Below are 26,368 nucleotides of genomic sequence, written 5' to 3' on the forward strand. Positions count from 1 at the left end.
ATGTCCTCACTTGCTGCTTTCATGTTGTTCTCCATGCACACTAAGCAGTAATCGCTGCTTTTGTTAACTAAGCAGACCCTTTTATATTAGAAAAGTGCTCTCCTGGTTTTGCCCATCCTCTCTGGTGGTACCAAGGTCATTTTTCACCATCAAGCATTCTCTCTTTTTTCTTCCATTGCCATATCTAAAAGAATTCACGGAACAGGTTAAGTTATCGTTTCCCCCTTGAATTGCTATGGACTTGTCGAGAAACTCCTAAACTTCTCCTGTGTGCCATTTCTCCATAGGAAGTAATTGCCAGCACTGCTGATCAGAAGTTGCTTCTGAGCAGGACCTCCTTCTCCAGAGAGAAGCCCTTGCCATGAGCATTTCTGTTCCAAATTGGAACTGACCTCCAGAATCTCCAGTTCTGCTCTTTGGGACGAAGGTTGTGGTACTGCTTTGGCATTTTAGGTCAGATTTCAGCTTCACGAGCGTTCATGTGCCAGGTGTTCCTGAACCTTCTTGCCTTTCCTCTTGTCCTGTCTCTTCTCTTGGCTCATTTCAGCAGTATCTTCCCAAAATCCTAGCTGGTTACTCTCTATCCAGACCCACTTCGCCAGTCCTTGGTTCAACTGAGATCTGGGACTGGAGCCATTCTTGGCAACTTTATTCCATCCTTGGATTTGACTGGCTTCCAGAAGCGTTCAGGCAGACTCTTGGAAAGGTATATTCTGGGCCAAGGAAGTCTGTTAGAAACTGATTTCTCCAGGAACAGCTTTTGTTTACCGTAAAGAGCAGAAGCCCAAGAAACGTCATAACCAAACAGGATTATTTTAGGCTCGTGCCCCCAGCCTGGGCCTTGTCTACCTCCTGGGCTTCATTTTGATACTTCCTGGGATTCTGCCAATTCCCCCAGAGCTTTCTGGGATGGACAGTAAGCACAAAGGGCTATTGTAGTTCTCAGAGTAACTTCTTGACAGAATACGTATACACTAGTAGAGAAAGGCAGTTCACCTTATTTGAAATACTACTCATCATAGACGCCTGGTGGATGTCTCTTGATTCCTTTTTGCTCCTTATAAAGGCTTGCAAATCCTGTCTTCATCTGAACTAGGAGCAGTTTGGGATTCTTTTTTTTTTAAAGGCTGGCAAGTCATTTCCACTCTTTTGGGTGGAGTGTGCTCTGGAGATTTACTAACAGTCTGTACAAACAAAAAGGCCAAAATCCCCTTTCCATAGAAAAGGGATATACAACTTTTTTAAAAAAAAATTAGCTGCTGACTTGTGAAGTGAACGATCCACTTGCTCTAATATTAGCCAGTTGTAGTTTCTCGTTGTGGGTCCAGGACAGCAGCAGCGTCTGTGCTGTAACAGAAGCTCAGTTTTCTGCCTGTATTCTTGGCTGACCTGGATTTTTTGCTGTTTTTTATCGTCCCATGTCATCTTCCCATCCTTTGCAAAACTATCTTCGGATAAATACTTTAATTCTAACTTTGGGGAGCAGGGGGGGAAATGCCTTGAATTCAGACCCCTCTACAAAGTTCTTCCCGCAGAGGTTTGTATTTTCTAGAAACCCCTTTTGTACATTGGAGCGTTGGGGTGCTGCCATGTGCATGCTCCCTATCCCCAGGCGGGTGTTTTTATATATGCGCAGGAGCCATCCCATCTATTCCCAAGAAGGGAAGACCTTAAAACAAACGACAGTAACAGAAAATAAGGCACCTTGACCTTTACCATTGTTCCCAGTTCCAGGAAGGGGTCCTTCCCTCCCTTCCTTCTTTCCTTCCTTGCTGCACATGAGAGTGCTAGGCCATCTGTAAGCGTTCATAGGGAAGACTTTCTGGGTCAGATCTGCCTGCCTTCTTTAGAAACTCCCCTGTGAAGCTGTACAAACTCTTGCAGTTCTTACGCCATAAAAAATCAAGGATTAATAACTGGATCTGTCCCCCCCCCCCCCCCCGAAATACTTAAGAATACGCAGTGGGTTTTTTCGTCCTTTGCATTACAGAACCCCATGGCTTCTGTGGTTTCTTTCTTTGTTTTTTTGTTTAAAGGTACTGGATAAAATATAGAACTTAAATCAGTAATGACTGCAGTTCCAAGACTGACAAAGATTCCTTTCCTTTTTTATTTTACAATCAGGTAAATATTATTCTGTCTGCTGCCTATTTGTAGCGTTCGTATCTGGTGTAATAATCCATCTGCAGAGTCAGCCTCATTGCCCTTCCCAAGCGCATGACATAAGAGCAAATGAACACAACACAATTGGTGCAACTCCCAGACTCTCAACAACTCTCCCCCCCTCCTTCCAGGGCATAGCCCTCTTCCATTGCACCGACATCTCTTATGCACAGGTTTATTGGACATTTTCTGTTGGTTTGTTTTCTGTTGGTTTGTTTTCTGTTGATTGAAACTTCCACATTTTGTCTGAAGATAACAACAGAACTCCTCCTGCAAAAGGCCCAGTGCTAGCTTAACGGTTGTCGCTTGCTTGTGCCCACACTTCTGAAGAAAGGCTAACTCTTCCCAAGGATAATTCCATTTTTCTTTGCTATTATCGTGAGAGTCCTTTTAAAAGACACACACACACACGAAGCACCCCTCCCCATAGAACTGTTCAAGAAGAAACTGAGGGGGTGATATTGGAAGCTTTTATTTTGGGACGCTCTGTTTATTAACCCATAATTTGGAGCTCTTGTTCACATCTGATTGGCGCCTGAATTCCAGCGTGAGCAAGTTCCTTGGGACGCAGAGGGCCCTCTCCAGACTCCCTCAGCTCTCCTTTTAACCGGTGTAACTTTGCCCTTTTTGCCTTCTCCTCCCCAGCCCTCTTTTTTGTTTTTATAAAGTCGTCTGTCTGTGCAACAGGAGGCTTTTATCGGTTTCCCCCACACTGTACAGTATATATGCTTAAGACATTTTTGTATATTTAGTGTGTTTTTAAGTTATTGGTTTTATTTTATATCAAAATAATTTATTTTTTTCGGGTACCACTTTTTTCATTTTAACTTTGTTTTTAACATGGGTTTACTTTAAATAAAGTATGACGCTGCTATCCAGATGTCTAAACCGCAGTTGAATTCCCCTTGTGTCTTTTGAGCGCCTGCTGTTTTCAGATGTGGCTGAGGATGCCCCCTTCACCATAGTTCGCAGGGTTGGCGGCCCCATTGCGACCCACACTTCCCCATGGCACACTCCGGAGGACGTGCGTCACAAATTCACAGGCGGCGCCAGGGATTTCGTTCTTGCAGACCCCCAGTTTTTTTTTTAAGAAACCAAATGGCCAGAGTGAAGAGTACACTCTTTGTACATGGTATGTGCGTGCCATTGGGACATCCTTGTGTGACTTTCCTCTCCATGATGATGCTGGGTTTGATCCTCCTGGGAGTTGGCAAGGATGTAGGTGCCCCATCCTCCGCCCCCAAAGTCTTTCTCATGACTGACTGCGGGGAGTGGTGCCAGGGCGACAGTCCATCGGGATCTAAAATGTCTGCGCAGAGACCCTGAGGCTCCTGGCCATCTGAGCCCTGGGCCGGGCCCTCGCTTCCCCTGCGCGACATCCATGGCTGCTGCACCTGTGTCTGCCAACTAGTTTTGCTCTCCGCAAGCACCCAGCGATTGGCACTAGCCCTGGCCACTCTTTCTGAAAGCAGACTTTGGTCATTGACATTGATGAGCCTTCGATGGCAGGATGGTGTTGAAGGTTTGTCTTCTTTTAAAAACACCTTTAAAGATCTCAACTAGATTTTAGAAACATCCTGTACAAAGCCGGCTCCAACTGATAGCAACCCTATGATATGAGTGGCTTTTTAAAACAAGATTTGTTCTTCAGAGGCGGTTTGCCATGGCCTCTCTGTGAGGCAGAGAGAGAGTGGCTTCCCAAAGGTCGTCCGCTGCTGGATCTTTGTAGCTGAGCCGAGATTCGGACCCTGGTCCAGAGGAGTCCTAGTCCAGCATCCAAACCACCACCATGCAACCTCCAGCCTTCAAGTGGACCCTGACTTATGGCAACCCTCTTCTTGCGTTTCCTTGGCCAGTTTTGTCCCACCGCAGCCTTCCTCTGAGGCTGAGAGAGTGGTTTTCCCAAAGCCATCCAGTTGGCTGAGTAGGAATTTGGTCCCTGGTCTGCTGGAGCGGTCAGAGGCTCTGTCCAGCACTCAGACCGCACTGACTCCATGCCAGGCTGACCTGCCTGCCGGGCAAACCATGGGTTATGTGTGGCTGCCTCTCTTCTCTGCCAAAGTGCTTCAAGCCTTGCATCTGCAGGGAATCTATTTTTTCCCTTGAGAGGAAGCAGGTTTTTGACATAGGCTGGAAAATAGTTTGTGAGATTGCAGCCTTGCAGTGTGCCTCTTTTGTGTGGTGTGGGATATTCTAGACTGTTGGCCACAGGAGAGGCAGGGAGCCATCTCATGGATGGACAAAGGACCTAACCACCATCTCCCTTCAGTTTGCAAAAGTTACCATCACATGGGGGGGGGGGTATTTTTTAACACTAAAACGGAGAGCCTCAAATTCTTTCTGTGTGCATTTTGTGTGCCTTCAAGTTGTTTCCAACTTATGGGGAACTCTCAGGAAAACCTATCGTGGGGTTTTCTTGGTAAGTTTTTGGGGTTTGTCCTCGCCTTCCTCTGAGGCTGAGAGAGTGGATTTCCATGGCTGAGCTGGGATTTGAACCCTGGTCCCCAGAGTCCTAGTCCAACACTCAAATCACTGCTTGAGTCAAAATACACAGCTTGTTCTCTGCCACATCTGCACAGTTTGATATTTTGGAAGCCAAATATGAACCTTCTGGATATTTCTCTGAACGAGCTTTTCCCTCCAGTTTGAAGGGGAAATTCTGGCAATCTCAGCACGGTCTGTTTCTGAGCGAGGAAGGGTCTCCCCTTAAGGCGAATGTCTTACTTGAAGGGAAAAGGATTTTTGGACTCCAGCCCGGATTATACCCATCCAAAGGAACCGGTGTGCATTCACAAGGCAAGTCTTGTGGCAAAGGGCAAGACCCCAGAGCCTTCAAGGGTCTCTGCCTCTCAACGATTCAGCAGCACATTAAATCCCCACACTCCAAAAAAGAAGTTAAAACATGAACTGGCAGTAGCAGCAGCAACAATATTTGACCCTTGAAACAAAAGGGGGTTCAGGGATGCTCCACTTCACGTTCCCTGCCACTCCTTTCCCAACATTTCCCCCGTCTTTAAGATATTCCAGGCCTTCCTCAGTCCTCACTGAGATCTTACTGTGGACATTTCATTGAATATATCTGTAAACCTTCGTTTGGCCTTGCTACTGTTAGATTGGAGTCTGGCCTCCATATTAAATTTTTCGAGACAGAGAGGAGAGGATGGAACAGCAGGCAGGCATCCCAATATGCCCCCCAAAACCCATTCCTTGTATCCAAACGTCTCAGGGCAGCGTACAATTAGGTCAGCGTTAAAAGTTCCCCAAAGTAGTTCCTTTTGCAAAGGCCAAGAAGGCCCTATTCTCCTTTTCCAGCAGAGTCCAAGGTGCATGTATCTCATAGCTAAATCTCCCAATGTATTCAAAACGTGTATGATGGGACATGTTCATTTTCTCTGAAAACACTTGCTTTTGCAACTGCTGCTCTGAGGCGTTTTAAGCCACTGTGATGGGAAACCTGAGAGGATGGACCTTTATTTGGTGGCTGGCAACAAGATCCAAAAAAGAGACCGGATGCTGGAAGGAGATGCGAAATTCCGCAGTGGCCACCGGAGGGCGCCAGCTGGCCAGGATCCCCTTCCATTTGGGTTAATGGGGGAAGTTCCCATCCATCTTTCTGCACTGGAGAGAGGAAAGAAGCTGGTTTGCATTCCTGGCTTTGTCCAAGACACAAACACACCGTCAGATGTGTGGAGGCTTTAACTGTGCGAAGCCCCTGCGTGGCCCTCGTGGCCAATTCCAAGTCTCTGATTCTGCTTGTCTTGTTCCTGGTCATTAAAACGCCTGATGGACTTATCTTTCCCCTCTGCCAGCCCTGAACAGAAGCCAGAAACTGAGGGAGGAGTTTTCCTCCCCAAGGAAGAATTGGGAACAGGGTTGGAGGGGTCCCAAGGGGCATACTGATGCTAACTGGGGAATAAATCCTAGTACCAGCGCTTATTCTCGATGTAAATGGATGGTTATTGCAGTGCAAGACTGGCATCATAGAGCACATTCCTAGCTCCCATTGAGTCCCATGGGAAAGAACGTAAGATGGCAGCCAAGAGCTCCAGTTAATTCAGGAGGGCTTCTTTCCTTCCTGAGCCTGAGTCACTTAAGTTCCTTCCTAACCTTTCTTTTCCTGCTAACCAATCTATCCGTTCTTCAGCAACGGGGAAGAAGGACATGAAATAAAGCTTCGGGATACATTAATGATCCAACATCTCATCTCTTTTCCAAAGTAGATAATGGGAAAATCAGGAGATACCCACCAAAGAGAGATGCCCCTGGTCCTCCAAAGGAACAAAACATGTGAACGAAGAAGCCAAGTTGGGCACTCGGGGGGTTTTGCAGCGCTTGGGGGTCCCTCTCCATGTAAACCCCAAAGTGGAAGTCGGTAATGAATTCCTCCATCTTGGCCTCTGTCAGGGAAGGACTCTCTGCCTTTTGCCTCCAAAGGTTGTGTTATGGTGGACAGAGATGGGCCATTACTGTATAAGATTCAAGCCCTGATAAAGTAAAGCAGCTCCATTCGGCCCAGATCAATTTGAATGTTGCCTGATCTGACCGGATCTTGAATTGGATTCTCAGAGATCCAGATCTTCATGTTGTTGGAAATGAACCGGCCGCTATATAACCGTTCTCCCCGTGATCCAAAGTGTCTGAGATTTGCAGACATAGGAGCTCCCTGGGAGGAGATTTATCGGAGCAAAACAACACCACGAGTTTTGTGCTTGTGTGCACATTTGTTTTTGAAAAGAAAGCAGAGCTACTAGCAGTTGTATTTCTTGGCAGAACTGGATGGAAACTGATGGGTTTTTATTTATTTATTTTAAAAAAATTGCCCCCGAAAGAGGGTTAACAGCCTTACAGCAAGAAAACATAACAAAACAGCCTCTAAACATAGTAATAAGGAGGAAAATGAAGACTGAGGTTGCTCTGTGGGTCCAGAAGACCCTTTTCCTCAACCTGCTTCCCTCCAGACGTCCCCGGACTACAAATCCCATCACCCTCAGACAGCAGAGGCACAGAAGGCCTAGAACCCAATGCCATTCTGTGGGATTTGCAGCTGATCTCCAGAGTTGAGACACAGGATTTTTATACATTACAGTATTATGCTCTTTTAATCAGAGCTCTGTGGATTGAACTAGTTACAAAATGAGTTATTTGTAACCAGAACTTTGGGCTGTTACTTTTTGGAGCCAACCGCTCTCCGAATCCCCTAGCCCACTTTCAGTCCCTTTTACAGTCACAGGAGGCTGTATACCTTGCAGTTACAGGGAACAGCAAAAGTATATAGATTTATAGTTTACAGAAACAGTCTTACTGATTTGTGTTGCAGATCAGTGGCTTGTAGCATTGCGGCGTTTATTATTATTTAAGTAACTAGAGGATGTTATTTTGAATACCGTAACTGGTTATTTTTAAGCAACAAGAAAGCAACAAAGTGTTTTAAAACACACGCACACATTTGGTGGATTGATTGGGGAGGGAACTGGGACCCTTCGCATGTAGTTTTGGCCCATCTTGCCCATTCCCAGAAGTCGCTTTTTAAAAATCCCGCAAAACCAAAGCCAGTTCCAAACACAAGCATTCCAACAAATGCAGAGATCCTTCCCCAAAATGGTATTTACTTAACAGCTGCAGTGACTGAAGCCTCAAGTAACTTTGTCCCCTGAAATCATAACAATCTGTATTCAACTTCCACAATGACTGTTGGCTGGGGCTGATGGGATAGAGAATCTAAAACATTTGGGCCGGGATGGGAAACGCTCTTTTAGAGATGTCCAAGCTATTCAGCCCCTTGCCCCACAACCATACCCAGAATCCTTTGAGGGAACGCCATGGCCTTTCAAACCAATGGCAATGGTGCCCCTTTTTAGACGACTGGGGGGGGCACAGATTGTGGGGGACACATGTGATCCCACTCCCTCGGGATCCGTTTCCAGGCATCATCTTTGGTGGGCAAGATAAAGCAGGAGAAAGGGGTTTGTTGAGTCAAGTTGCTCTGTCTTTGGGGCTGCCCAGTTTCCAACTGGTTTTCCTTCCCCTCTTTTCCTCCAGAGCAGAGCCTCCAAAGGGTCCATGCCCTTCTGGACTTCTTCTGGCGTACCTTGGCTGAATGTCAGTGCCAGACATGCCACCCACCTTCCCAAAATTCACCAGGGCTGGGGGTACACCTCAATGGACGTCTGCCAGCCTCAGGTCAGCTGTCTTTGCCCTTTAACCCCCCCCTTCCCATGTGGCGCTGGTCAAGACACATGAATGACCCACAGACTCCTCCATGCTACACATCTGTCTCTCTGAGGAGCTGGAAACAGCCGTGGTCCAAAGCAGCACATGCACAGACGAACTCCTCCGAACCCTTGCTCACGGCCACCTCCTCTTTCCCCAGCAAGGTCTTCTCCTCCACTGGAAACTTGGCTGGAACAAGAGAGACGGGACCGAAGGCCTTCTTCATCAGCAGTTCAGGGGAGCCTCCAGGGTTCTGGGGGAACAAAAATGGAGGAACAGGAGGTGTTAATGGCAATGCCATCCATGTTCTTGCCCCCAAACGGGAGGCTCTCAGTCCGCCAGGTTCCCATAAACATATTGCCAGGGATGGAAGAATGGCCTGGCAACACCAACCTTCAAAGGTCATCAAGGGGCTGGACTAACTGACTCTTGGGACCAATGACTCCATTGGTTTGGGCTCATCTCCAGCTTCCTCCCCTGGACTCAAGGTAGTGAGCATGGATGAGGTGGCCTTTGGCCTTCCATTTTGTTCATCCAGGAAACCCACCCCCCAATCCTTCTCCCCGAAAGTCCCTGCCACACCTTGTCCAAGAGCTGTCTCAGCCCCTCTGGGGAGACAGAGGAGGTCTGCTTCATGACGTCCCACCACAAAACGCCAGGACACGTTGTGCTCCTCTTGGAAGGCCCTGAAATTCAGACAGACCAAGAAAAAAAATCCCATTAAGTGAGTAAAGGTGCCTGCGTGGAGCATGAGAGATGGCAGCCTACTTGCAAAATGGTGATCCAAAAAAGCACATCTGTGAAAGCACTCCTTTTGCCCTCCAGCCTTTTTTGTGGGCACAAGACCTCCTTCCCCATGCAAGAGCATGATTACCCCCCAAAGTGATACTCATTAGACACTCTGTGATGCAGTGATGCCTTCCTGATGCCCAGATTCTTGGGGATAATATTATTATAAGATTATAGTAAGATCTTGGGATGAACCCGATTCAGTGGGTTTCAAAAATCTGTGATGGGTCCCTCCTGAATTGGCGTCTATGGTTACCTTTCAGGCAGCTGGCTAGGACCCCAAAGACGATGGTTGTGAGGGTCCCCAGGGCACCATAGTAGAGGTAGGAGATAGCATAGAAGTCGTCAGCCATGGCGGACCTGCAAAGGAAGTGATGTCACAGGCTGGCACAGGAAGGGCTCCTGGCCAAGGCCGCACAGAACTGAGGGGGTGCCCCAGAAAAGCTGCAAGAGCCTTCCAGTTGCACCTCTAAGCCCCCCCACCGTTTATTACAGAGGCACACTGCATTGTCTTCAAGGAGAGATTCAGAAACCTGTCCATCTCCCTTTTCTTCTGCAGTGGATAGGTTAAAAAAACCTCTAGTTTTTTCTCTATCTGAACTTATGAAGACGTGCGCTAGTCAAATTCTCCAAAACTGTGCATATTTTCTGAGCACATTCTCCTAATATATTGCCTTGGGCATACTATTTTCCCTAAAGCAAACATAGTGATATCTGCATTTTCCCCCTCAAGCATTTTTGAAAATAATCCATGTATCACAAACACCGAAGGATGCATGGCTTCCAGTTTGTGGATCAGTTTGGTTCATATTTTAAAAATGTCACATCTTTCATAGCAAAACGAGGGGCAGGATTCCCCCAGCGCCTCCTTTCCCCATCTCACCTCTCTGAGGCACCTGAGACGTCCGGTGGGGGCAGCGGTCCGAACACGATGGTGCCGTTCACCCCCTCGGAGGCATTGAACAAGGGGCAGAAGTTTCCGTAGGATGGGAGGACGCCCATAGTGGCAGCGCTGGGTGGGTAGAGGGTGCCTCCGACGGCTACCCAGAAGGAGAGGGCAAAGCCGGCCCCCAGACCACAAAACACCCCCTGGAAAACAAGGACCAGGCTGAAGTCCTCACCAACAGCATAGGAGTCCCACGCGGCTAACCCTTCACAATGAAAAGCCAGGACATGTGTGGCCAAGCCAACCCAGGATGTGGTCAAGATGACCAACGTTATTTGCAAGGAAGAGCTGGGAGACTCTGCAGCCATTTGCTTTTGCCTGAGCTGACTGGGAAGGGCAAGAAACTCCATCTTCTGTTAATTGAGCATGAATGACTTTTGGACTTTGCGCTCAGTTTGGAGCAATTTATGTAAGAATAGCAATATCAATTATTTGATATAGGCATCTACTTAGGGAAAACCCAGGCAGTTTAAGTAAGGGAAAAGCAGGAGGGGAGAAGAAACCAGGACATTTTAAAGCAGTGTGGAAAGTTGGATGGCAGATGATTAACTGGGACTTTCCCTGTCAAATGGGGACAGTTGGAGGGCATGGAAGTGAAGGAATGGACCGTTTCTTATGTATTTCAAAAATGTGTCATTTTAGGGAATTGCGTATCCTATGGGGAGGTTCCTAGCCCTTATCTAGGAAATGACCCAAAACATTGAGCCACCAGAGGCAAAGGACAAAATGGCACTTCCCTCCATTCTGATGCAAAATCCAGCAGCTGCACTGGCAATTCCACAACTATGGCAAAAGAGCACTTGGAGCATGGGAGTTGTCATCCCCAAGAGTAATTTTCAGGCTCTGCTTCCATCACTGCCGAGAATGCTCTGGATTTCTCACTGAGGCGGCTGCTTCACTTTCCCGCTCGCCCTGACCTCCTCCTTGCGTGCATTTGTGCGGTGTTCCTTGCAATTATTTTGCAAACGGCCACATTCATTTTTCCAGTTCATAGGGACATCAACCTCTCCCCCAGACAGCACACAAACATACAACACTTGGGACTTACCACCGTGTTGCAAATGGGAACAAACATCCCCAAGATGAAGGCGCCCAGGAGCGGACCACTGATGACCCCCATGACGGTGAAGGAGCCCTGGCACAGAGACAGAAGCGCAAAGAGGGAAAGAAGATGCCCATTTAATGGGGTGGAGGAGAGGGGAAGAAGCCCCCCAAGGCACACCACATGGCACTCTGGGAACCCAAAGTCCTATGGGGAAAACCTTAGGCAGTCAAGTGCATTTAGCTAGAGAAGAGAACCCATCATCCAGACAGATTTTGTTCCTGGTCTTTTTGGGTTTTATACTAAAGTACAACGAAGAGCCTTGGGGTTTAGGTTTTCTTCCTTGTTTGAAATAAATCAGGAGCCTTTGCAGCTCAAGAGTGGATAAAACAATACTTTAAACAAACAAGAAAAATGAAATAAAATGCATCCTAAAGCCATTAGGTGCACACTCCACTGAAATGTGGTGAGAGAAAGGAGTGTGCCTTCAGCTTGGAACTCATTTCTATCCATCTGCATTAATTAGCTGCCCAGATTTGACAGTGGCAATGAGCTGCACAGGAGGAGAGGATTTTGGGGTGCAATACAGATTGATAAGAGAGTTCCCCCCCCCCCCATTCATGCAGAAGTAAAGTCTTGCTATGCGTGTCAGTTGAGCTTCTTCTGTTTGCATAAGTTAAGGTGATGATTCTTAAGATTCTTCTGTGTGTTGAAGTTAAGATGGTTCTTCCTCTGTGTGCACAAGTTAAGATTTTGCTCCTCTTTCAAAGACGGGTGGAGAACCTCTTGGTCAAAAGACCAAAGAGATAAGAATGGGCTGAGCATGAGAATCCGTGCCTCATTACCAGCTGCATTCGGTTCCCCAGTTACACCCAGAGATAGTCATGGGGCGGCGGCAGCGGCTGCGCTGGGAAATTCCAGCTTTAACTACTGCAATGTGATGCACATGGGGCAGCCCTTGGAGACACGATAAGAGCCCACAAAGCATTGCTGTTTCCCTTGAAACTCACCTGCGCTGCCTCATCCCTAACATGCAGAAAGAGTGAAATGGTGCCGATTTTATCACTATAACTTCCAGGCCTATTGGGTTTAATTACACATAAATCTCAGAAAGGGGAGAAGCGTATTTTGGGCACAGGGATGTAAATGTTGATTTTTCCAATTCCAGTTTTGTTGTTCCATGTATCGAGAACAACAAAACAGGTTTTTGCTCCATAGCTTCCCCTGCAATGACAGGGAACTGTGCAGCTTCTGTACAAAAGTTGCACATCTTGCCCAGAAAACTATGTCGCTTCTCAGAAACTGCGCGGCTTCGGCAAAGAAACCAAAAATGGTGCAGAAGGAAATTGCCCCGCATTCAAAGTGGCAAAGGCTGCCTCCGCACTGCAGAAGCAGTTAATAATAATAATAGTTTTTATTTATAAACCGCTTTTCCGCGATGATCAAAGCGGTGTACAAATAAAAAAAATGATTTGGACACCCCTTTAATCGCCATGGCTAAATGCTGTCTGGAATTCTGGGAATTGTGGTTTTGTGAGATGTTTAGCTTTCTCTGCCAGAGAGCTCTGGTGGCCCAACCAAACTACACACAAATTTATTGATAGTTTCCTTTAATGCCCAGATTCCTACCATTGCAATAACTGAAAGCTTCACTTTAGAAACACAGATCCCACAAAAAGGGGAGAATGTGAATTATTGCCATTGTCTCACTCTCTGCAGGAGGAGGCTTTTTAGGGAGCATTTCCCAGATGGAAACCCAGGACTTTTCTTTGACCAAACAACATCACAGAGCGGTCAAGAGGGCAAAGGTTATTAATGAGGAGGAGCAGAGAAGCCAGGAGAGGCTGCAGCAGGGAAGGGTAAGAGCCTGGCCCTTAATGGAGCGCAAAGCGTCTTTTCACTTTGAAATTAATTTTCAGACTTTAAAGTGAACTGAGGACCAATGAGGGGGAAAGTGGGAGGAAGAGAGAGAAACCAGGGCATTATAAAAAGCAGTTGGAAATTGGGGCTCTCCCTGCCAAACTGGGCAAAGGAGTGGGATTTCTTTGGGGTGTCACAGTTCTTGCTGGAAGGAAAATACCCCCATTTTGTCTCCCCAATAGCCAGTTCCCATAGCAAGGCAGAACAAGGCTGAAAACAAAACAGTGGGAATAAAACCAGCTGTGTGCTTCTCCCTTTAAAGAAGGAATTGGGAGGGAGGTCCTCCTTGGCACAATCCCTTCACCCAGAAGAGCCTTACCTGGAGCACTCCTCCGCCTAGCAAGGACGACAAAGCCGCAACTGTGATGCATGACGTGCCATAGATCAGTGCTAGGGGAAGCAGAAGAGATGCCATTTATTTCCTTTCTCAGCTGGGAACAGAGGGCGTTTTTGATGCACAGTGTCCTAAATGGTTTGAGAACAGGAGCCTGGAGCCTGTCCAGACCTGGAGATGCCCAGCGGAGGCCCTGTTGCATGTCAGGTTGGTGAGCACCCAAGGCGAGGCCTTCTTGGCAGCTGCCCTTCGGTTATAGTGGGACTCCTGGACATTTTGGCAGTGGGCATCTGCATTAATGGGGTTGGGACAAATATCCTGCGGAAACCCCCTTCCGACTCCATCAGTCTCCCCAGGGAAATCAGGTCCCAATGGGGGTCTAAGACTAGAACAATTCACATGGCCTTTGGACTTTCAAGCTGGATTTAGGACTGGTTTATATGCTGGTGGTCATTGTTAGGGGAAAGTAGACTGGCGGAAGGACTGGCCAAAGTTTCAGGAAGTTAGTTATTTCCCATTCCTTTTGTTTTGCAAATGCGGTCCAATTGAACTCAGTACTCACAGAGGCCCTTGGAGATGAGGGTGAGTTTCCGGGGAGAGAGGTTGGGGAGGTTGGGCTTGATCAGGTCCTCCACCGTGACAGCGGCCATGGCGTTGATGCTGGTGGATGCCGTGCTGCGAGGAGAAGGAAGGCCACATACTGGTCAGTAATGGCCCTCGAGGGTCACCCCCATGGCAGGCCCTGCTGAGGAAGGCAGGATGTCTTCTCCAAGCAGGACTGGGACCCATGCTCATAGGAAGCCCTGGTCAGGTGTGACTGCCAGTTAATAGCTGAGATGCCTGTGAGGCAGCTTCCTGCCCAAGACGCCCTTTTGATTCAGAACCATGAGGTCCAGGAAGGGTGGAAGTGTATAGGTCACTGACAGAGCTGCTGGCTTGCATGCAAAAGGAGTCCTGGGTCCAATGACCAGCATCAGCTCCAGGGAAAGGAGATGGGAGGGGAAACTAGGGAGCCACGGCTGCCGGTCAGTGCGGCCAAAATGGAGCCAGACTCTGACTTTCTATCAGGACAGCTGAGGTTCCTGGAGGAGAAGCTCCAACCACAGGAGAAATGAAATAGGGCTGGAGTTCATTTTTATTCTGATCTAGACAGGAGACATAGGCCTGTTACAGACAGCCAAAATAAAGCTGCTTCGAGTCACAGTGGAGGTATGGTGTTTCAATGATGCATGCATCCTTAAGAGTCCAGAAGCCACACCAAAGCCACGCTCCAGTCCTTAGGGCTGGAGCGTGGCTTTGGTGCGACTTCTGGACTCTTAGGACGCATGCATCATTGAAACACCATACCTCCACTATGACTCGAAGCAGCTTTATTTTGGCTGTCTGTAACAGGCCATAGACTCGCCTAAGTGCCTACTCTGCAGGGATGGGTGGCGGGTGGAGGGATGAATGGTGTTTGCACTGACCTGAGGGTCCCACTGTAGGCACAAGCCAGGAAGAGGCCAGGAACCCCGGGATACTTCTCAAAGATGTCCAAGACCAAGTATGGCATGTACTGCAGGGAAAGGTATTAGAAAAAGGAGAAGGAGAAAATAATTCAGTTTCTGCATGTTGGCCATAATAGCAAGCGTAGTGCAGCGGTCTGTAGCCGACTACAATTCTGGGGACCAGGGTTCGATTCCCCGTTCGTCCATGGGTGACCTTGGGAAAATCACACTCTCTCAGCCTCTGGGGAAGGCAATGGCAAACCTCCAAACAACTCTTGGACAAAATAAAACACCCCACGATGGGTTCGCCTTAGGGTTGCCTTGAAGGCACACAACAACATGTGTTGTTGCTCCCATTTCTTCACCTGTCCCCTTGATCTCTTGCCGCTTCTCCACCTTAAACTATTTCTTATCCTACCCCAAAACTTATTTCTTTTCCCCAACTGCCTCAACCTCTGGCCAGTAAAACAGGGCTTGTCCCCACAGAGCCCCCCAGGGAAAACTACCTGGTCAGGCGCAGAGATGTATCCGGCCAGGAGAGGGTCGCAGTCCTTGTAGAGCGCAAACATCACAATGCCACAACCCACGGCGGAGGAGACGATGACAAAGAGGCCCAGCTGGTTGACCAGGAGAGCTCTGGAGAGGAGGAGGAAGAAGTGGAAGAGGAAGGGTGAGTGGGTTTGTGATGATCCCTGGGGTCTAAGCTGCCATACAGCCACCCTGTTCTTGGCCCTTATCCCCAGGGGATCCCTTTAATTTCCCCTAGAGTCTCCTGGGTCTCTGTTCCCATTCCCTGCTGAGCTGAATGAGACAAAGGCTTTCTTTGTTCAGAGGGATTTGCCTTTGTCTTCTCTGAGGCCGAGAGAGTATGACTTGCCCACAGTCACTCAGTGAGTTTCATGGTCAAGATGGGAGTCGTACTCTGGTCTCCAGAGTCATATTCCAACGCTCAAACCATGCCACGATGCCGGCTCCTTTGCAGATGTGGGTTCCTGCCCCAGAATGGTGCAGAGGGACCTGTGGGTTCTTGCCCCGAGGACCCTCTGCGCCATTCTGTAAGACGGAGCTGCCGGCCAAACCCAGTCTGGTGCCGATAGCGCTTGGCCCCAGGGCTCAGGGCGGGGAAGGAAAATTCTCCTCGCAGGGCCGGGGGTTATCAGGGTCAGCGAGGAACACGGCTTAAGTCTATAGGCTCAGGTGGAGGGACGGGAAAACCCAAGGAGCCCGGCTGGTCTGGCGTGTCTCCCTGCCGCTCTGGCGCAGCCGCCCAGATAACCAAAAGAAAAGAGTGAAGGAAGAGAAGAAAAAGACAGACCTGGCCACTGATTAAGAACAAAACAAAAGGCACGACCCTGAAGCACCTTGGCTTTCCCTGGCCGGTCTGTGCCTCTCCTTTCATCTCTTTTTGCAGGGCTGTTTGCAGCCATTTCTGGACTGGGCCTGGGTTGACCAAGGTTGGCCAAAGTTCCATTTTTTAAAACTTCCTCATCTGAACAAGTTTTGCAAAGAAAACCCCACAATAGGTTCGCCTCAAGGCCGCCGTAAGTTGGAAATGACTTGAAGGCACACATTTGGCGCAACACTGTACAAAGAAGGCGCACATACACACATGCCCGGCTTCTCTCTGTCCGACTCACAGCTTGGCTTCTTTCTCGGTCTTGCAAGCCACATAGCGCTGGACCTGGGCCTGGTTCACGCCATACATGGAAAGCCAGACCAGCGTCCCGCCAAAAACGAAGGTCCAGAAGGTGTAGCGGCTGCGCGGATCCGGGTTGAAACTGCAAGGATTTTGTGCGGGGAAGACAAAAAGACAGGGAGAAAAGAGATCATTCAGATATCATGTCAGTCAAACAGGGTTGCTCCCATAATACCTATCAGACTATTACTATTATTTGCAAAAAGTGGGGAACAAATACAGATAAAAGCACATGCAGAGACCTAAGTGAAAATAAAAACCAGTTAGTCTTAAAGGTGCTACCATTAAATTCCTCCCTTCCCTTCCCACTTTTTAAGCAAAAGCCTAGAAGTAGTTCTTGTTAAAATGCAGTTATCCATTTAAAGCAGAGGCCCTCGAAATCCCTTCCGCCCCACGATCCTTGAAACCAATGTGTTAAAATGGCAAGAGACCAGGATTTCTTTGTTCTGCCTTACAGGGTTGTCGCCAGATCTCACAAGTCTCCCATTAGACGTTTGGAGGGCAACTTTGCTTTGAACTTCCAGTAGCCGGCATGGGAGGATTATGGGATTGGTAGTTACTTTCCCCACCCAAAAAACTCTGGCTCCAAACCTCTCAGCGATGGCTGTGTAGTAGAAACTCGCTGGATGCCATAGGAAGGGTCAAGGGAGGCAGAGCAAAGAATAAACCCACAGCAACGTACTCGGCCAGGTTGATCCTGGAGCTGTTTTGGGCGATGGCCAGAACCTGGCCTGGCCCTCCGGCCATGAGCGTCCCTTGGACCAAGATGGCCACAAAGCCAGAGAGCATGACGAAAACCTGGAAGACGTCCGTCCAGACGACAGCCTTCATCCCGCCCTGAAAGACAGGTAAAGAGAGTTTGAGTAACAGAGGTTCGGCAGAAAGGATGAGGAGTTTGCCTCATGGGCCGCTGTCAAAGGATCCTCTATTACGGGAGCAGTCTACCTCTCTGGAGTCTGTGGTTCTGAATCTATGCTTAGGATCACTTTAGTCACGTTTGCCTCTCCCTCAAAAGCTACACAGAATCTGAGGGACTCCATCAACCGAGAACATGTCCCTGAGTTTGAGTGTTTTCCTCTTCCCTCCCCAGCTGCCTTTCCTTTTGTGTTGTGCCTTTTTATATTCCTAGAAGAGGAAGAACCCAAAATATACTCACAATGGTGGTATAAAATGTGCAGATGACACCAGTAGAGAGGAGAGAAGCCCAGATATCCAGCCCGGTCACTAGAAGAAAAGCGAATAGAATTAGATTTCAGTTTTAGTAGGCAATATATGACGATAAAGGTTTGATTAAACTATTCTGAGAGTTCAATGGGCATTTATTCAGATCCAGTGTCTAAATCCTGGACATCTAAAAGGATCCACCAGCAACTTCCCTCACTGGACCCCGATGGGCTTACTCATGAGCAAGTGTGGGCCGGAATTGTGCAGACGTTTTGCACAACCAAAAGCAGGACGTACCTTGGTTGAGGATCAAAGCTGGTGCGTAGATCACAATCCCTGTATACAGCATCTGTATGAACAGAGGGAAAATGGAGAGGGTCTTCAAGGGCTTTGAGAGAAAGGGCTGTCTTGTGACCCAATTGCAAAGCCTGTTTTAACCGAGGAAATTTCCCAGTTTGATCCCTGGCATCTCCAGGTCAGGCTGGGAGAGATTAGCGCCTGCCAATTTGTGCAGGGTATATGAATATCGTGATTGGAAAACGCTAACAAAGGTTTGGTCTTCTGTGGGCTTTGGATTTGGTTGTGTTTTGCTGAATAGCCAATATGCCTGCCCCTGGAAATGTTCCCTATACACATTTCCAGTCTTCCCATTCAAACTGCACCATTCTTGGGGACCTTGAGGACTAAGGTCCTGCTTTAGCTTCCTATCCCAAATGGACTCACCGTGGCCAAAACGTACTGGATTGTCCCGCAGAGACGGACTTTCTTGGAGAATCTCAGCTCCAGGTACTGCCAAGAGAAGATTGGAGGAAAGGACCTGAATAAGGATAGCAGGGCAGGTCTGCTTGGAGAAGAGGGAGAGGGGGCATGAGAGCCATCTTTAAACATCTAAAGGGTTGTCACTTAGAAAATGGAGCAAGGTGGTTATTATTAACCCATGGCAGCAGCTTGGACTATATGGCCCTTGAGGAATCTTCCGTTTCTATGACTCTAAAGACTTTTCATAGCAGGCACCTGTGGAAAACAGAGAAGATGGCTCCATCCTACCCCACTGGACAAAGCACCTTGAAACTGTGGAAAAGACTAGGGTGACCCCTTGAGTTGGAAAGGAAAGAGTTAGCTCTGGAAGGATTTGTTTTCTTCCCCGTGTCCTGATTTATTTGGTTATCGTAGCTAATATCTCTCTAAAAGTAGCTTTCCCAGGCTTTGGGGTTGCCATCTTCCCATTGCACCAGCAGGAATGTGCTGCTTCTAGGGAGTAAATGCCGCTTGACGTAACGCAATGTCCTTCCAAACTGCCACGTTCTGGAGGAGACATCGGCAGGCCTCCGTAAGCGTTTCCGAAGCGGCCACGGAAAAACCAACACCCACCATCCCCAGGAGGCTATGTCTCTCTCTGAGGAATGGAAAAGTGTTATAGAGGAATCTGCAGAATAAGCTTGGAGGAAAACAGGAGGTCCCCTCCTGCCTGGTGGATGGGAGCACTGCAGGACAGGCTTTGGACCAGGCACAAATCTAACTTTGATATTTGGAGAGCCGTCCAAAGGCTGCCACCACCCCTGTCCCCTGCAAGGAACCGCAGCGTCAATCCAACGGGTCCAAGGTCCTGAGCGTCTGGACCAGACCATGCTGGGACCAGAACAAGAGACCCAGCTGCTTCCCTGCCCTCCGAACCCTTTGGCCTGAAATTCCTGGACAAAAACCACGAGGCAGACTTTGCACCCAGCTAGGCTGCCCTGGCGGCCTGCTCCGTTCCTCCTCCAAACACTCCTCTCTGTTTATTTTTGTCATGCACTAGTTTCCCCCCATTAAACACCCTGCTGTGTTGACCCTGCTTTATTCAACAGTGGAAGGTTGAGCTCTGCAGCAAAAAGGCTGCGCACTAGCTTTTCACTTGAGGATGCAGGAGGGGAAACTGGCAGAGCCTCCATCCTCACCTTCAGCAATCGGACCGTGGCCCAAGAGCTCCCAAGATGTTCCCCTGAATGCCCTGGCAAGCACCAGGTTTCCCTCCCTTTAGATACATAGAGGCTACTTCTCTGTTGACCTAAGACCAAGTTCCCAGATTTGGCCTCTCAGTAATGCCCAGCGTAACCAGAAGAGCTGGCCAAGCCAAGCTATTGAAGCAGAGTTGGAACTGAAAGCCAAGGTTTTGCTTTTCGTTGCAGAGCAGGTTGGACTAGCTGACCCTTGGGATCCCCTTCCAGTTCAGTGATTCTGTCAAAGAATGCAAGAAGAGGCTCTCTGGGTCGGATGCTGTCCTGAGTGGTTCCTTGCAAGATCCGCATCGGCCAAAGCAGAGGCGTCCAAGACCCAGCAAGCAATGGCTTGTGATCATGTGTCTGAATGAGGGTTGCAAAGCATATTTGGCAATATTTGAATGATCAATCAAAAAGGGGCTTGCTAAATGGCAAGAAACCCTGACAAGGACAGACAGGGATCTTGCAGCTTAAGGTGTATTATATATACACGCAAAACCTTGTTTTAAATATTTTAATGTGTGTGCACACCTTCAAGTCACCTGTTGGCTTAAATTTTGTAGGGTTTTCTTAGGGAAGGAATCCTCAAAGGTGGTTTTGGCAGTTCCTTCTCCTGAGATGTAGCCTCCAGCAGATGGCATTTGCTGGCAGCCTCCCATCCAAGGAATAGCCAGGGCTGACTCTGCTTTGCTTCTGAGACCAGACTAGATTTGGTGCCCGTAAGGTATTTAATAGGACTATGTATTTAATATGGGCCAGTGCAGTGTAGTGGTTTGGGCATTGGACTAGGAGACTGGGAGTCCAGGGTTCGAATCCCGGCAATGTCAAAACCTCTCTGCAGAAACTTGCCAAGAAAGCCCTATGATAGGGTGACTGTAAGTCAGAAACAATTTGAAGGTACACAACAACAATCTGCTTAATGAAAGCCTTCAATTTCAAATCTGCTTAATGTTTTTTCTTTTAACTTTTGTGTCATTTACCATTTTAATAGTATTTTGTTTTAATCTTATCCTGTAAGCTGCTTTGGGTCCCATCCTGAGAGAAAGGCAGGATAGCAACAAGATAAAACCAATACACATGTGGATTTTTTGCACAGAAAGCCAAATATTCGGTACAGAAAGCAAGTTTCCTGTTCAGAAAAGAACGTTAAAAAGAAAAGAAGTCCTGAACTGGCTTTCTTGAGTGGAGACGAAAATGGCAAAATTATTTCTTCTTCTTTATGAAGACAAAAATGAAAGAACGCAGAGGCTCTGCCAAGGATTTCTCTCTTCTCCTTTTGAGGAAAACAATAACACAGCCACAGCCGTCCAGGATGGAATGGATTCCTTTGCCCGCTGTGCCAAGATGCCAGGCAGATGGGCCTTGTAGTCCTTGTTAAGAAGTTGTAGGGTGGGGTCGCATCTGCACCTGCAGAAATAATCTGCTTTGACACCACTTTATCTGTCATGGCTCCATGCCACGATCTGTAGTTTGTTGTGGCCCCAGAGCTCTCTGACAGAGAAGGCTAAATGGCTCACGAAACTACAGATCCCAGAATGTCATAGCATGGAGCCATAGCAGCTAAAGTGGCATCAGACTGCATTACTTCTGCCGCGTGGATAAAGCCATAGCTCTGTTAGTTTGGGTCAGTATGCAAAGGGATCTCTTGGCACTTTTGAGACAAATGGAGAGAACAAGTTTTCATAGACTGAGTCTTCCTCATCAGATGCATCATGGCTTTCCGTCCATTAAATCAGTGTGACGTTTGCCACCATGTTGACACAAGGGCTCTAGTTGGGACGCTTGCAGATCGCAGGCCCCTGGTTTTATTGGGTCCCCCCGTGTGTTGGTTTGTTTGCAAATGACAGAGGGGCATTGCTGTTTCTTTCCAACAACACCAACAAAATAAGAAACCCTGAAATTGGGGGGGAGGGGGGGAAATCACCCAAAACAACAACACAACCACATCCAGCAGGGAGAAAGATTTTGAAATTACTCATTCTTGTGTAAGAGAATGGAATAAGAGGCATTTTTATTTCCTAAATCGGACCCATTTGGGGATGAAGGGTCCTCTTTCAGTCGGGCGGAAAGTCCTTCAGGGCTCTAAGAGGAAAGGGGCTTTTGTTCCGCATCATCTTTCCTATGCCACTCGCTGGTTGCGCCAGCCTACATCAACCTATGCCAGCCCTCCAGAGTTGGCTTGGCGTCGTCTCTGCTCCTCATGTCATCTGCCCCAGACTACTAGTCATCCGTGGGGCTTGGCCTCTTTAGAAAGCCTTTGGTGGCACTCCAGGGCACCTGCTTCAGTGACCAAATGAAAGCAAAGGCCACTTGAACTCAGCACTCCATCGTTGGCTGTTCTCAGAGAGGCAACCAGGAGACAAATCTCAAGTTAAAGGGCCAAAATCTGAGGGCCATGGGAGAGGGAAAGCAGCTGCTTTTTCACCTTGGATTTGCCTTTCAGTGAGTGGGAAGGAACCTCAAAGGTTGTCCATACGAAGCTGCTGTTGGAAATAGCCCAAGAACTGCTATGAGTGCAAAAGCACAGCCTCCAACGAACCCGATTTGGAGGGACCGTCCCAATTAATCCTCAACCATCCCACTTTCTTTTTCAGTTGCTTTAATAATGTCTTGGTTTCTCTTTCCTTGCTCATTCCCCTTTTGTCCTCCACTTACTTCAGTTACTGCAAACTGAATGTGAAGTGCAAAAGCACTTTGCAGTCAATTTACTCAGTGGAGGAAGAGGAGAAGAGGGGCAGGATCTTGCCCTTCCTAGTTGGCTCAGGCAAACTGTTGTTGTTGTGGGCCTTCAAGTCATTCTCCTGACTTTTGTTGTTGGTTGTTGTTGTTGTGTGCCTTCAAGTCATTTCCAACTTAAGGTGACTCTAAAGTGAGCCTCTCCTGGGGTTTTCTTGGCAAGATTTGTTCGGAGGGGGTTTGCCCTTGCCCTCCTCTGAGGCTGAGAGAGTGTGACTTGTCCAAAGTCACCCAGTGGATTCCACTGAGAAAATCAAAACTACAAGCATCTTATACATTTCAGTGTGGTAATAATCACACAGCATCCTATCCCTGCATTGACTCTGGGTCACTTCTTAGGTTGCGTCCTTGAGCATGCATACTAACAAAACCAAGTCACACAAGGCTTGCTATCCCGTACTATTCATTATTTTAATCATTTAAGCCCAATTAGCATGGTAACCCTATAGCTCCGGAGGTGGGTTTTTGCCTGGTGGCATCTATCAACTTCGGGTGGTTTTAGGCAGACGGCTCCAGCCAGCTTCCCTTATCTGTGCCTTCCACTAAGTTGAGCATTCCTCCCTGAGTTGTTTTGTGGCTCCAGTCAGGGCCATTTCAGCACAACAACCCCTTCTCCTTGGGCCTTGCTAGGGGAAAGGTGATCCTGCCTGCTTTATCAACACTGGCAAACTTTTGTTCTTCGTTGTTGTCGTTTCCGACTTATGGCAATCCTAAGGCAAACTTATCATAGGGTTTTCTTAGCAAGTTTCCTTTGAGGGGGTTTCCCTTTGTCATCCCTGAGGCTGAGAGAGTGTGACACAACCCAAAGTCACCCAGTGGGTTTCGTGGCCAAGTCAAGAATCAAACCCTGGCCTCCAAAGTCATCATCTGACACTCAGACCACTACGCCACACCGGCTTTCCTCTCCACGGCATTAAAGAATTCGAAACAGAAATTCAGAATTAGATAGATCAATGGTCAGAGATGGTTTCTTGTTTTCCTGTGCTCATAACAACTAGCAAATTTGGCTGATGGGCAACAGCCTCGCAATGGATGCCGGACTGGCTAGCAGTGGCCCTTTCCAGGTCAATGAGGGGAGGAATCCCATGTCAGGCTTCAGCAAGTTTCAAAGCACTCTATGGAAACCTGAGATGGATGTCAACAGCTGGATAGACCCAAACGTTTGTTGTTGTTCCTGAGTAAGTTGGTTGTTGTTAGCTGCCTTCCAGTCCTCTTCGACCCTTGGGGACCCCATGAATGAGAGACCCCCAAGTCCTCTTGTCTTCAGCCATCCTGCTCAGGTCTTGCAGATTCATGGCTGTGTCTTCTTTAATGGACTCCATCCACCTCCATCTTCCCTCCTGCCTTCCACATTTCCAAGCATTATCACCTTTTCTGCTGAATCCTGTCTTCTCATGATATGGTCAAGATCGATAGCCTCCGTTTTCTTGCAGGCTCAAGTCTACAAAAACTCATGCAACCGACTCCTCTCTTTCAGTGAGCCTCCAAGGCACTGCAAGGTCCCTTTGCGTCCTGATTTTCCAGACTGATATGCCTGTGTCTTGGAAGCCTCCGTTCAGCTATCTTCACTCCTTGCTTTGCTCTCAGACCCATTGGCATCTGTAGGTCTCTCCTCCAGCACCACATTTGATTCTCTTCCTTCCCGCTTTCTTCACTGTCCAGCTACCACAGCCGTACAGAGGGATGGGAAGTCGGATGGGCTGTACTGTCCTAAGTTTCATTTCAGAGAAGAGTACCAGGATGGTTATAAAAGAACAGTCTCTGGACACTTACTGAGCCAAGAAACCCCAAATAGGCCAAACTCACTTCATTGGTTTGAAAAATAAATACTGGTGCATGGGCATCTAAGATCCCTCCAGCCAAAGGAGGCGCGCCATGTGGGAAATCCTTTTTCTCTGGCGCAACAATTGGGGACCGTATCAAAGTCGCCAAATCAGCGGCATTTGTTTGCTGGGCAACATCTGGTCCAGCAGGACTGATTTGAAAGGCCAAAGAGGGCTTGTTTGCTCTTTCAGTTGTAGATAGGCTAGAAAAATTTCCTTATCCTGTCATCCATTATCAGCGGGAGAAAGATAGGACTCCCAGCGCCTTTCGCACGTGGAGCCGTCTGCCCACAGATGCCACAGGTCACCTTGCCGTTCGTGCATTTGGACGGCCTTTAGAATAAAGTTATAAGGTATAACAGAACCACACAACTCTCCAGATGTTGCAGATAGTCTGCAAACCTCATCGTCCCCAAGTGGCATGGTCAGCGGTCAGAGCGGCAGTCAAACAAGACCCAAGGGGCTAAAGCTGCCTGGCAGGTTTGCAAGAAGTTTGTGCCAAAAGGAAAAAAGGTGGGTTTTGAGGAAGGATGAAGAAAGGGAAGAAGGAGGAAGGGGTCACTTTTGCAGAGGCATCCTGAGATGCCTTCTTCATATTGGGGCACAACTCTTGATTCCTGTAATTGATTATATTCTGCCTTTCTCCCCGGAATTAGGCTTCCAAAACAGTTTAAGAAATTGTTAATGGTTCCACATTTGGCTCTTATGCAGCTACGGATACAAGAGCCAGCGTGAGACAGGGGTTTGAGTGTTGGACTACGACTCTGGAGACCAGGGTCAAGCATATAAACTCTGGATGGCCTTGTGCAAATCACACTCTCTCAGCCTCAGGGGACAGCAATGGCAACCCTCTCTGAAGGAACCTGCCGAGAAGCCCCCATGAGAGGCTTGCCATGGGTCCCAAATGACTTGGGGGCAGACAGTAGTGTCGGTCTACAAGGGTGCAGGGCGCGTGCCGCCATCCCTCTCCCGTTTACCTCGTAGGTGCTGGTCAGTCCCAGGCGGTAAAAGACGGGGAGGAAGAGGTAGGCGGTCAGCAGGGTATTGAGGAGCTGGCCCAGGCACATCCAGAGGAACTTCATGCCATAGCGATAGGCCTCGGCTGGCACCCCCAGGACCTGGATGGCCGACATGAAGCTGGCCGAGAGCGAGAGGCCAACGGGGATGGCGGACATCTGCCGGCCACCTGTGAAGAAGTCCTCGGAGGTCTTCTGGCCACCTTTGGCCAGCGCATAGAAGAGGCCGATGCTGGTGGAGACCAGGAGCATGAGGCCAAAGACCCCGTAGTCCCACAGGCTGAAGGTCAGCATCTCCGCCTTGAAGGACTCCAAGGGGCCTCCGCTGGCAGACATTTTGGGAAGGTCTGGGGAGGAAGAGAGAAAGAGAAAAGGAGCATTGTTAAGCCACAGCCATCTCCAAGACCATTGTGGCATGAAATGGGTAAAAGGAACAATATGGAGGAAATCCATAGACGAAAACGCAAAGGAAGAACGAAAACATAGGCCCCAACCCAGTATCCATATAGGTGTCGTTTATCTGAGAACATTTTCTATCAATTCCTGGTGCGATCAGAGACTTTTTATACCAGCTCCCCAAGTTGGTTTCTGCATCACATATTGGCTCTGGAGACTAGGGTTCGAATTCCCGCTCAGCCGTGGACTCCGCACAAGTCACACTCTCTCAGCTTCAGCGGAAGGCAAAGGCAAACACCCTCTGAACACATCTTAATAATAATAATAAAAATAATAAAATCTTACCAAGAAAACCCTGTGATCGGTTTGCCTTAGAGTCGCTATAAGTCAGAAGCACCACTGAGACACACAACATCATTGTCAAAAAGCCAAGAAGAACCAGGACAACATCTCTTAACTTTTCAGTCAGAGTGGATGCACCTTTTGTTATACTACTACACTACTATTGGGCAGTTTATTAATACACAATATGGCATGTGAGAATATAGAATTTATCGTATGTGTTCCAATCTATCTTCCTTTAAAAAAAGGAAACCCTAAACAATTCTGCCTTAGATATTAAAACCTATTCTTTTTTTAAAAAAAGAAATAAATTAAGAAGCTGCCA

The 26,368-nt window shown here is 48.1% G+C and overlaps 1 protein-coding gene across 1 annotated transcript; it reads right to left on the reverse strand.

The window, feature by feature from the left end:
- Positions 1–8,341: 8,341 nt before the first annotated feature.
- Positions 8,342–25,641, reverse strand: LOC149308246 (sodium/iodide cotransporter-like). The gene is made up of 15 exons (XM_089535391.1): positions 25,267–25,641; positions 18,475–18,540; positions 18,049–18,100; positions 17,744–17,811; positions 17,270–17,424; positions 16,529–16,669; positions 15,398–15,527; positions 14,871–14,959; positions 13,967–14,079; positions 13,390–13,460; positions 11,157–11,243; positions 10,046–10,251; positions 9,419–9,522; positions 8,956–9,059; positions 8,342–8,626 (listed from the first exon to the last, which is right to left on the reverse strand). The coding sequence occupies exons 1-15, from the start codon at positions 25,639–25,641 to the stop codon at positions 8,426–8,428; spliced, it is 1,962 nt and encodes a 653-aa protein (XP_089391517.1). The 3' UTR covers positions 8,342–8,425.
- Positions 25,642–26,368: the final 727 nt, after the last annotated feature.

Source organism: Sceloporus occidentalis, unplaced genomic scaffold (assembly GCF_023333645.1).
Source record: "Sceloporus occidentalis isolate IW3139 unplaced genomic scaffold, rSceOcc1.0.p SCAF_8, whole genome shotgun sequence".
Classification (NCBI taxonomy): domain Eukaryota; kingdom Metazoa; phylum Chordata; class Lepidosauria; order Squamata; family Phrynosomatidae; genus Sceloporus; species Sceloporus occidentalis.

Excerpts from the sequence above, each read along its gene's own strand:
- LOC149308246 (XM_089535391.1), bottom strand. The coding sequence starts at position 25,641 with ATGTCTGCCAGCGGAGGCCCCTTGGAGTCCTTCAAGGCGGAGATGCTG. Across the intron at positions 17,812-18,048 it reads AGCTTTGATCCTCAACCAAG|TGACCGGGCTGGATATCTGG; the intron begins GTACGTCCTGCT and ends CTTTTCTTCTAG. Across the intron at positions 8,627-8,955 it reads TGAGACAGCTCTTGGACAAG|AACCCTGGAGGCTCCCCTGA; the intron begins GTGTGGCAGGGA and ends TTGTTCCCCCAG.